The sequence below is a fragment of the Nelusetta ayraudi genome, unplaced genomic scaffold (genome assembly GCF_046127955.1).
Source record: "Nelusetta ayraudi isolate G7.1 ecotype Tasmania unplaced genomic scaffold, CSIRO-AGI_Nayr_v1 ptg000011l, whole genome shotgun sequence".
NCBI classification, from domain to species: Eukaryota; Metazoa; Chordata; class Actinopteri; order Tetraodontiformes; family Monacanthidae; genus Nelusetta; species Nelusetta ayraudi.
Genome location: NW_027466061.1, coordinates 7,835,868 through 7,845,953, shown reverse-complemented (window position 1 = coordinate 7,845,953; position 10,086 = coordinate 7,835,868). Strand labels below are relative to the sequence as shown.

General features: G+C 43.1%; 1 protein-coding gene across 1 annotated transcript; it reads right to left on the bottom strand.

The window, feature by feature from the left end:
- Window positions 1-291: 291 nt before the first annotated feature.
- slc6a7 (solute carrier family 6 member 7) lies at window positions 292-10,043 on the bottom strand. Its single transcript, XM_076020427.1, has 14 exons — window positions 9,744-10,043; window positions 8,423-8,648; window positions 7,836-7,967; window positions 6,053-6,260; window positions 4,553-4,691; window positions 4,312-4,446; window positions 4,096-4,199; window positions 3,887-4,011; window positions 3,034-3,146; window positions 2,809-2,946; window positions 2,623-2,722; window positions 2,292-2,410; window positions 1,102-1,275; window positions 292-998 (listed from the first exon to the last, which is right to left on the bottom strand). Exons 1-14 carry the CDS (start codon window positions 9,807-9,809, stop codon window positions 828-830), a joined length of 1,950 nt encoding a protein of 649 aa, XP_075876542.1. The 5' UTR covers window positions 9,810-10,043; the 3' UTR covers window positions 292-827.
- Window positions 10,044-10,086: the final 43 nt, after the last annotated feature.

Here is a 10,086-nt window from a genome sequence, read left to right as displayed (position 1 = left end):
GTTCATCGCAGGGCCACATAGAAACAAACAACCATTCACACTCACATGCACACCTACGGACAATTTAGAATGCTCAATTGACCTCACATGCATGTTTTTGGAGTGTATCTGTAGTGTAGATGATATGAGTGATGCAACATCTCATACATATGGTCTACTAAGGGTCTTGCAGGACTCTGGACTTTGGCTGAAAGCCGCAGCAGCTGGACTTTGACACTCCAGACAGGAGGGATGTGAACCAATCACAACCAGGATCTAGTTGCTGTTTCACAAACAATAAATAATACTTAATCTGGCAAACTGTTTTAAACAGCATATTTATTCCAATGATCATTTCAGTAAATGTTCTTAAAAAAAAAAAAAAAAAAAGGTTAAAATTTATTCTCAGTGTTGCTGATTCATCCGAACCAGACGGTCAAGTCAGCTGATGATGATGCTGCAGTAGCGGCAGAGGTTGTTGAGGGTCAGAGACAAGTGTCCATTTCACATTAAAAAATAAAAATAAAAAATCAAGTCCCCTGACTTGTTACTGTCCGCTTTTAGAGAACGTTATCATGAGCCAAGTGAAGAGCCACTGTCCTGGTCCAACCAGGCCACCTCAAAAGCCACATTTTCTACTGTTGAGGATAAAAAATGTGAAAAAAAACAACAAAACAAAATACAAATGAAAGGTAGACAACTGTATAAATAATAAAATAAATCTACACTGCCCTGCAGGACACAAAGCCTGGCCACCAGAGCCAAGCTGTTATTGTTAACATTCTAAAGTCCTTCTCCTCTTGACGCCCATTCTTAACTGAGCTGTGATCCATACTCCGTCTGCACCATCACGCTTGGCTCCCAATCTCCCATGTCATCGCAGTGAAGTCCATGTCTGTGAGAGTAACAGTGTACGGAGTGTCAACCCCCTCGGGCACCAGGCCTTCCTGCGCTCTCGCACTGATGTTGGGGTTGTTAACCCTCCAGGAATTGAGAGGTCGAATTGTTTTCAGAAAACGCTACAAAAAAGGAGAAACACATTCAGAAATTCTACAGGAAGAAACTGGAGCAAATCGGACTGTGCATGATGACAACTTTTTACGCTAAAGTGCCGAGACTCACTTCTTTCAGTGTTCCAGTTTCCTTGCTGATGGCCACAATGGCCCAGATGAGGATCTGGAGACAACAGGTGGCACCAATGCACACGCCGATCGCTTTCCCCCAACGTGGATACACGTATGACCCATAGTGGAGCGATGTGTTGTACATCTCCATGAAGATGTAGGTCAGGATGAACTAGAGCGTGAGGGGAGAGTTACAGAGTGAGCAGGGGAAAGGGCCAATCGAACAGAGAGCGGCTACAGAAGAACGAGAGAGGCAGAGACTCGCACAGAAAAGGTATAGAATTCAGAGTAAATGTCAGATTTTCCTTTGAATTCTTTCAAGTCATGCCCAACCAAAGCTGCAGACGCTTCAGCAAAGTGGGCTATGTCTCAACGTACTAACGTACGTTTTGTTTATCTTTTTTTTTACGTTCTGTGTCATCTTGTAAAATAGTTTCAAATGTTTATCTCTACGTTCTGTGACTGACTTGATAAGATGAGGATGATGGTATGTTCATCACACAACGAGGAAATCTCAGTTTAAAGCAGAAAAGACATCAGTGCAGCAGAAGATATAGCTAGTGTAAGTGCAAGTTGGGGATTTTTAGGCAAGTAAAGCAAGGCGTAAAAAGTGGGTGTATTTGTATAGCTGTATACGTAAAAGAGCTGACTGATTCACGCTGTTACAAAAGGGACAAAAACGTTAGATACAGTGGGTAACAATGATGTAACACTTATGCAACTGAACCATATCAACAGTGTTGCAGAGCTGTGATTTGAGCCTCATCTCAACGACAATATAATTTTCACTACTCTAATAATACTTTAATCCACAAATAGAACTGATGATTTAAAAGCCCCATTTAAAAACATCTAAATGGAAAATGTTTCCTTTTAAAAAGATTTAAAAAAAAAAACTAGTGACACATAAATATATTTAGAATTATACATGTGCCGTTATTACCATTTGAATAATGGTATTGTATAAAATTATTTTATATAGTATGCATAATTGGTGTGTGTGTGTGTGTGTGTGTGTGTGTGTGTGTGTGTGTGTGTGTGTGTGTGTCTGTCTGTGTGTGTTTGTGTGTCTAAAAGTAGCAAACAGTCCAATTTCAAATCATTCAGTTTTTTTAGAAGCAGATGAAGTCATATGGCAGCAGCATCAACAGACAGAAGATACTGGTAATTCTGATGCTTTATACTCACCAGCAGAAGGAACGGAGTGCAGAAAACCCAGCATGCCTTAAAGTAAAGCAGCACTTTGCTGCACCAGGGAGGGCAGTGACAAATCATGTCAATGATGTCTTGACAAAACTGGTTGACGCCTGGTGGAGAAGGAAATAGACCCATGCATGAGATCAAGGATTTAAAAAAAAACCTATCAAGAAAATCTGCACAACTTTATAGCAGATGAGGTTGAAAATGGAAACAGGAACAGGGTAGATTCATCTTGTTCAACAATTCCAGAAACATGAGATAGTGGAGGATGGTATGGTAGAGGGGTCCACATGAGGGTCAAGGGTGTGAGATGGACTACCATAGCAGAAGGAGATGCCAATGCACATGAAGAGAGTGATGATGATGAGGCCAAAACTAGTGCTGAAGGAGTCAATGAGAGTGAACCAGTAAATGCCGCCCTACGAAGAAACAGCACAGCACAGTGAGCAGTCATGTGGTCACACACAGAGGGCTTGTGGATTTTGCAGGGACCAGCCACACTCACGTCAGTCACCAATAGGAGACCCATCAGGTAGAAGGCAAAGCACAGGGTGCCCAGGAACAAGGACTTGTGCAGGGTGTTGGATCTGAGCTGTGGGAACTCATCCAGCACAGCTGTGGTGATGCCCTCCATGTTGCCAAACTGTGGAAGAGCAGAAGGATTCAAACACATGGAAGCAGGGTTGCGTATCTTGATTGCTGCTAATGTGTGCTTTTCCCCCCCGCTTACTAGTGTATCAATCCCCAACATGAAGAGCATGAGGAAGAACAAAATGGACCAGAACACCGAGCCAGGCAGCAGGGCAAGAGCCTCTGGGTAAGCAACAAAGGCCAAGCCAGGACCTGAGGCAGAAACAGGAAGGACACGACAGTTTTGAAGTTAGTTTTGAAATAAATACATGACGATAAGTTTGAGCGTAAGAACCAATGTGTATGCTCAACAAAATAAACTACAAATTATGTCATGGATGAACCTTAGAGAAGTGTTTCTCAAACTTTTTGGCCCACGGGCACCCCAGAAACATTTTTTCACCCTTTAATTGCATTCTTACATTTCTTCTTCTTTTCACTCTCCTCAGCTCAAATTTACAACATCTTTTACCATTACATTTCGCTGTGTATCTCTTCCTCCTTTAACTATTCTAACTTTATTGCATGCGAACACTGACTGGGCGCTCGTTATGCTCCAGCAGTTAGTCCAAGGGGGAGACGCATGAGCCACAAGGCACCACTAGGACTGCGCCTGCTTTATGAATTAACACCAACAAGTGCTTCTCCAAGTTGCTTCAACCGTACACATAGATGCACATTTGCCAGGTCCATTTGTTTTTCCTGGTACATGTAGCAAGAAAAACTTAAGATGATCCGTCTTGGCCTTTAATGATACATAAATAATATCACTTTATAAGTGGCAAAGTAAAATTACAATTATTATCAAACTATTTGGCAGCATTCAGAAATACACTTTGCATACATACACAGACAGTCGTCAACATTATTTAGGTTGAGCGTTAGGCATTTACAAATAAGAGAATGTTTTCAAATCATAGTTCTAGATAACAACAAGCAGCTGAGAAAAGTACCTGAGTCTGCCACTTCTCCCACAGGAACTCCCTTCCTCCAGGCCATGTGACCCAGAATGGAGAATATGGCAAATCCTGAAAAGAAGCTGGTGATGCAGTTCCCCGTGGTGATAATCAAAGTGTCCCTGAAATGAAAAGAACCCTAATCAATTAAAAAAAACAGCCCCAAGGATGTAAACAACAGGGCAAAAGCAATAACGCAAACACACCTGATGACGTTGTTGTCAAACTTGTTGTACGAGGCCATGGACAGAAGCCCTCCCACTCCGATGCCTAAGGAGTAGAAGATCTGTGAAGCGGCGTCGTTCCACACCTGAAATGGATCAGATAGTGGAAAACAATGAGAATGCCGTTGACAAGGTTTGGAGAAACAACAGGAGACACTGTTTACAGACTCCTAGGTCGCCCCAGCTCATTATCAGTACCTGCGCATTGGATAGCCGGCCCCAGTCCGGAGTGAGGTAAAAGGCGACACCCTGAAGGGAGCCCTCAAGAGTCGCTCCTCTGATGATGAGGACGATGAGCACAAAGTACGGGAACGTAGCCGTGACATAAACCACCTGAAACAACACAACAGCCGCGGTTCAGCGGGTCTTGTGAGTGTGAGAGGTGCAAGTGAGGGTGCATATTGTGGGAGCAGGCGATGGTCATTCACTGTCAGCTCACCTTGCCAGAGCTGTGGATGCCCTTGAGCATGCACAGGAAGATTAGGACCCAAGCAGCAAGGAGGCACAGGGCCAGGGGCCACCTCACAGGGCCCGGGTCATGGAGGCCCTTACTGTTCACTACACCCAGCACACGCTCACTACAACATACAAAACAACAACAACAAAAAAACTGTTTTCATCAAACCAGCTAAAACTTTTAACGCATTTTCTACTTCTGCCCATTATTTCACAACTGATTGTTAACATTGATCCTAATACTGCATTAGGGCAGAAATCTACACTACAGATACAAGGATTACTGTTATGGTCAAAATTATTCTAACAAAATCAGTGTGACAAACACTTCCCTTCAACAAGCCAATTAAAAAACAACAACAAAACATATAAACACAAACAAACTACTGTGTGGACATCACAGTAGTGCATTTTCTTTCATCTTAAGGTTCAGTGCACCACTTCTTGCATCATTTACTTACTTACTACTTTGTTTAAGGAAATACTAATGTTGTGGTTAACCTGACTCAGTATAATACACCCACCACTGGCCAATGGAAAACCCCATTTGGGCAACAGTTACTCAAAATGCCTGAGAGTGCAACATGCCAAGGCATTAAATAGCAATTCATAAAGAGAAGTGCATGTTGCATTGTTATAAGCGTGCCGCCTGTGGTCACAACAATGGGAAGTTGAAGGTTCCATGAGAGAAGCAGAGGTGTGGTGTAGTTGCACAGGGAAATGGCCTCTCAATACCTCACCTCAGCCTTTCTGTGAGAGGCGAGAGAGTCAACATCAGCGAGCCAACCGAGGTGCTGCACCCAGCCCTCAGTACCAGTGGAGCAATCTTCCATGCAAAGTCTATTCAAAGAACTGAGGATTCACGACACTGAACCTATAGTTAGATGTGTTCAGTATTAGAACACAACATAATAAATCAGGGTTTATACTGCATATACTGCACTACATTTTCAATGACCATGCTCTTCCTCCTACTGCTGCACCTATGTTTCTTTTTTATTTTCTTGTTACAGTATATATATATATGTAGATTTGTATATATTTTTTATATTTAGGTATATGTTGTATATTGTAATGTGTACTTGTATATATATATATTATAATTTTTCTGTATAATTTATACTTGTAGATATATTTTTTATTTCATCACCGAGTTGTACATTTGTTTACTTTGAGTTGCACATTTGTTTACTTTTGTTTACTGTCTTTTTGTTTTGTTTTGTTTTTTAACCTAAGCAGAAAGAACAAGACAAACCGGAGTCAAATTCCATTTGGCATGCACAAACTTGGCCAATAAAGCTTATTCTGATTCTGATTTCAAATCAGCATAACATGGCATCTATCAAAGTTCATATCCATTCAAGATATTTAGTAAAACTGTCATGAATAACGTAGTACTAAACACGGTATGGACTTGGCAACACAAGCACCATTTTTTTCTCTGCCAACACTCAAGTGAATGATTGAGCGAAGAAGCACTCACTTCCAGAAGATCTCCGAGGGGCTCAGCAGTTCCGTGGAGCCGTTTGCTGTCGTGTTGTTGCCACAGAGATGCGCATTAGCCACGGCTTCGCAGGACCACGGCAGGGGGCTCTGGAAGGAGCTGCCCAGGTAGTAGAACGTCCACGCGATTATCACATTGTAGTAGAGACACACCAGCGTGGACACACACAGCATCCCTATACCGATGCCTGGCAGAAGAGACAAAGAGTTGTTTTATTGGCAGCAGGGATGCCGTGTGTGGCATCACCTGGATTAGAAGAATCAGTCAGAGCACAAATAGAGCTGATGGCTGAGACACTTTGGGTTGGCTCAAGAATGACTGTTAAGCTACTAGACCAGGGGTGGGCAAACTTTTGGACCGGTGAACCACAATGAGTTCAAAAATTTCATGGGGGGTTGGGGAACCAGGAGCAGATGAATGGAGTGTTTTGGTGACCCACCACATAGGAGGAAAAATATATCATGGGATATGTACGAAACGTGCTTTGATGTCAATCATAAATGAACAAAAGCGTTACAACAAAATATCTATCGAATCTTGAAATGACTCTTAAAACACTGAAAAAAATTGATGAAATAAAGTACATTTTATTAATTGCATACTATTAAAATAATTTCTTCAAATTCAGTGGCCGCATATGGCCTCCGGGCCGAAGTTTGCCCATGCCTAGACTAAACTGACTCGTCTTCGCAGAATCAGTAGTATGAAATCAAGCAAATCTGTTGTGAAAAAAAAAAAAAAAAATATTGAACGTATGTACTTGAAGAGCAACGACTTGAACTGAGGTGCATGAACACCTCACAGTGATTTTAGCCCGGTTCACACTTTATTTCTGTGACATGAGTCAATACTCTGTCTCAAAGCTTTGTTGAGTCATCGTGCAGCCTGCTGAAGGACTCCTCCACTGTAAGACAAAGCACCGCACGACAGAACCTGTTTTTCCGGCTATGTTTTAGGTTCCTCATAATGTTTTTATGGAATATTCGTCCACAGCGAAGAGCTGTGGATGAATTGTTAAGCCGACGTGTACTGACGTCTAAAGGTGTCATGAGGTATTTTCCTCATCTATGCCGAGACTGACAGCTCATTACGTATTTTTCTAGCTGTACAGTCTCCTTTTCTTTGAAATTTTCATTGGTAAGGTTGGCAAGTGGCACCACACCCAAGCGGAATTTCTCTCACAAAAGACGGAAAGATTTTCTGACAATGACAATAACGACACAAACATTACACTGTCAATAAATCAAAGGGATTATAACAAACAAATATGAGTAATACGTGATGTAAAACTGATCGTTATTGTACGTGCTCATCGGCTAAGGTGGCTTGTCAACACTTTAGACTAATTACGCTTCAGCCCAGACATGAGAGATACAGGCTGAAGTGGCTGGTCTGCACAATGTGACAAACTGAACAACTAAAGTAAAGACTAAAACAGCACAAATCAGCACTTCAAAGCATTATGTCAGGGTTACTTTAAGCAGCCATAACTGAACACATTTTGTATAATCCTGTTATTAGCAAGTTACATTTATTATTGTTAGGTAGCAGTTGATTTTTAAAGAGACTCAGTTTGTCAGAAAAATAATACAAAAAAACACAATGAAAAAGAAATTTCTCATTTCGAAGAAAACCCATTTTTTCAACAGAATACATGTTTGGAGGGCAGTAAAAATTGGGTAAATCCATCAGACAAAATGTGAAATAATTCCAAAGGTGTCTCATTGTATTAGTGTGTATTGTGAACTGTGGCGTGCATCACCTCTGAGAAGTGGGCAACACTTCCACACCATGATGGGTCCGGCTGCACCGTACTGGCCCAGACTCAGCTCCATTAGAAAGAGGGGAACGCCCGTGAAGAAGAGCATGATGAAATAGGGGATGAGAAACACACCTGTGAGAGAAATAGAAACACAACATCATCCGCTGTGATGGCTCTGTCTTTTTTTATTTTCTTTTTTTTCTCCGTTGGGGCTAGACGGCCTGTAGAGGCAAGTCAACTTATAGTGCAGCCTCAGCCTGCATGAGCGCGCTGCATTCACAGACTGATGTTTATTCCCCTTTACAGTCTCTCAAGCATCGACACGTTGGCACGTTTTGATTTCGCCATGCGCGTAACACATGCTCACTCGGCCTTTGTAGAAGGATTAGCGGCTGCTTCTAGCTGCAGCTTATGAGGGCTCGTGGCTGCTGCGGTGCAACACACACCCAGAGGCAGGGCCGAGAGGGCCTCTTGCCCAAATAGGTGTAAGAAATCACCCCAGACACACACATACAGTCACTCACACACAAGTGCTTTGTAAGCTCTTTGGAACTTCAGAGAGCAGGAAACATTTTGCACGAGCTCACCTCCTCCGTTCCGGTAACAGAGGTAGGGGAAACGCCACACGTTCCCCAGTCCCACGCAGTATCCAATACAGGAGAGCAGGAACTCATACTTCCCCCCCCACTGCTCCCTCTGGACGGCCGGGGTCGGAGTGGGTGCAGGACCGGCAAACTGAGGCTGAGGCACAGGTGTTGCCATAGAGTTGTGGCCATTTTGAGTCACAGCGTGTCCGTTTAGATGTGCTGCATTCTGAGGGGAAGAAAAGAAATCAGAAATACATACAAATCAGTATTTCAATCAATCTTTTTAGCAAACAGGACCAAAGCAAAAACAGCAGGTAAGTAGGTCATGTGGAACTAACTAATGCTGCTATTTTAGCAGGTTCTTTATTACTGCAACCAAAGTGTGCTGAGTTTATATGTCAGTGGTGTGAAAACCACTTGGTGAACTTCCTCTTCTCCTCTGCAAACTGCTTATCTCTAAACAGGGAAGAACAATGTCTTTTACTGAACGATCTTGTGGAGGAAGTCAGACGTGGTTACGGCAGGGTCCCAATAAAAACCATGACAAACAGTTATCACCACACATTAGGTAAGTAGTAGTAAGGTGAGGTGGGTGAGGTTGCACCACAGAGAGAAACCTTTATTTTTCTATCAGTTATTATTTGACATCCAGTGCGTCACTGCATTTAATTGCAAGACTTTATTGATCTAAGGTTGAAGTCTGTGGCATCTTTTTTTTTTTTTTTTAAATAGTTTGCATGAGAACCAAACACTGGTGGATACTTGCAAAACAAAACAACAAGAACATGTAAATTCTTACATTTGAGCAGCTAAAACCACTCACAATCTAGAAGTTAATGTAATTGAAATACACTTAATTGATTATTTATTTTCTGTCAATTAGCAAATCTTCTCACTTTGTGATAATTTAGCTTATAAGACTGATACATCTTGCCATGATAAACAGAGTGAATGTTCACCGTTATGCCTGCAGACAGACAGTAAGTCCCGGGAAAAGTTTAAAACAAACAACAAGTGTCGGACTAACCCAGTGACGATTCAGGCTCGACCTGCACTGGGCGCAGACAGTATTTCTTTCCGTATTGCTGTCGCCGAGGACTAACAGAGGTCGAGAGAGAGAGAGAGAGAGAGAGAGAGAGAGAGAGAGAGAGAGAGAGAATGTGGACGGACAGGTTGGACCGCCGACTGGATCCGGAGAAATCTTACCGTAACAATGACGGTGTGTGACCTGAAAGGGGAAACTTAATCCCTTGTTTAATATAAGTGACCTCCGGTCTCTCAACCTCCCCTAACGCGAGTAGCCTCGAACAACGACTCGTACCTGCTCCGAGGTGCCGGGTACTCCACCGGGGCTTCCCGGTGCCGCTTTACCGCTGTCGCCCTGCATTGTCTTCCTCCTGGCGCCGGGCGGCCGGCCGGGCGGCGCTGTGATGGTTCTCCGGTTCGTTATACGTGTCGCTCGTTGTTCCACATCTTCGGCTACGGGGTGATGCTACTCCCAAGTGCGCGCCTCTGTTCTTTGAGGGTTTGTTTGGTTGTTGTTGGGTTGTTGTTTTTTCACCAGCGGCTGGAGCGAACAAGTGAGCGGCGCTTTAGTGCAGCGTGGACGGGAGACATCAGCGATGACGACGAGGAAACGGGCCGGGGTGGGCGGCGAGGTGAGC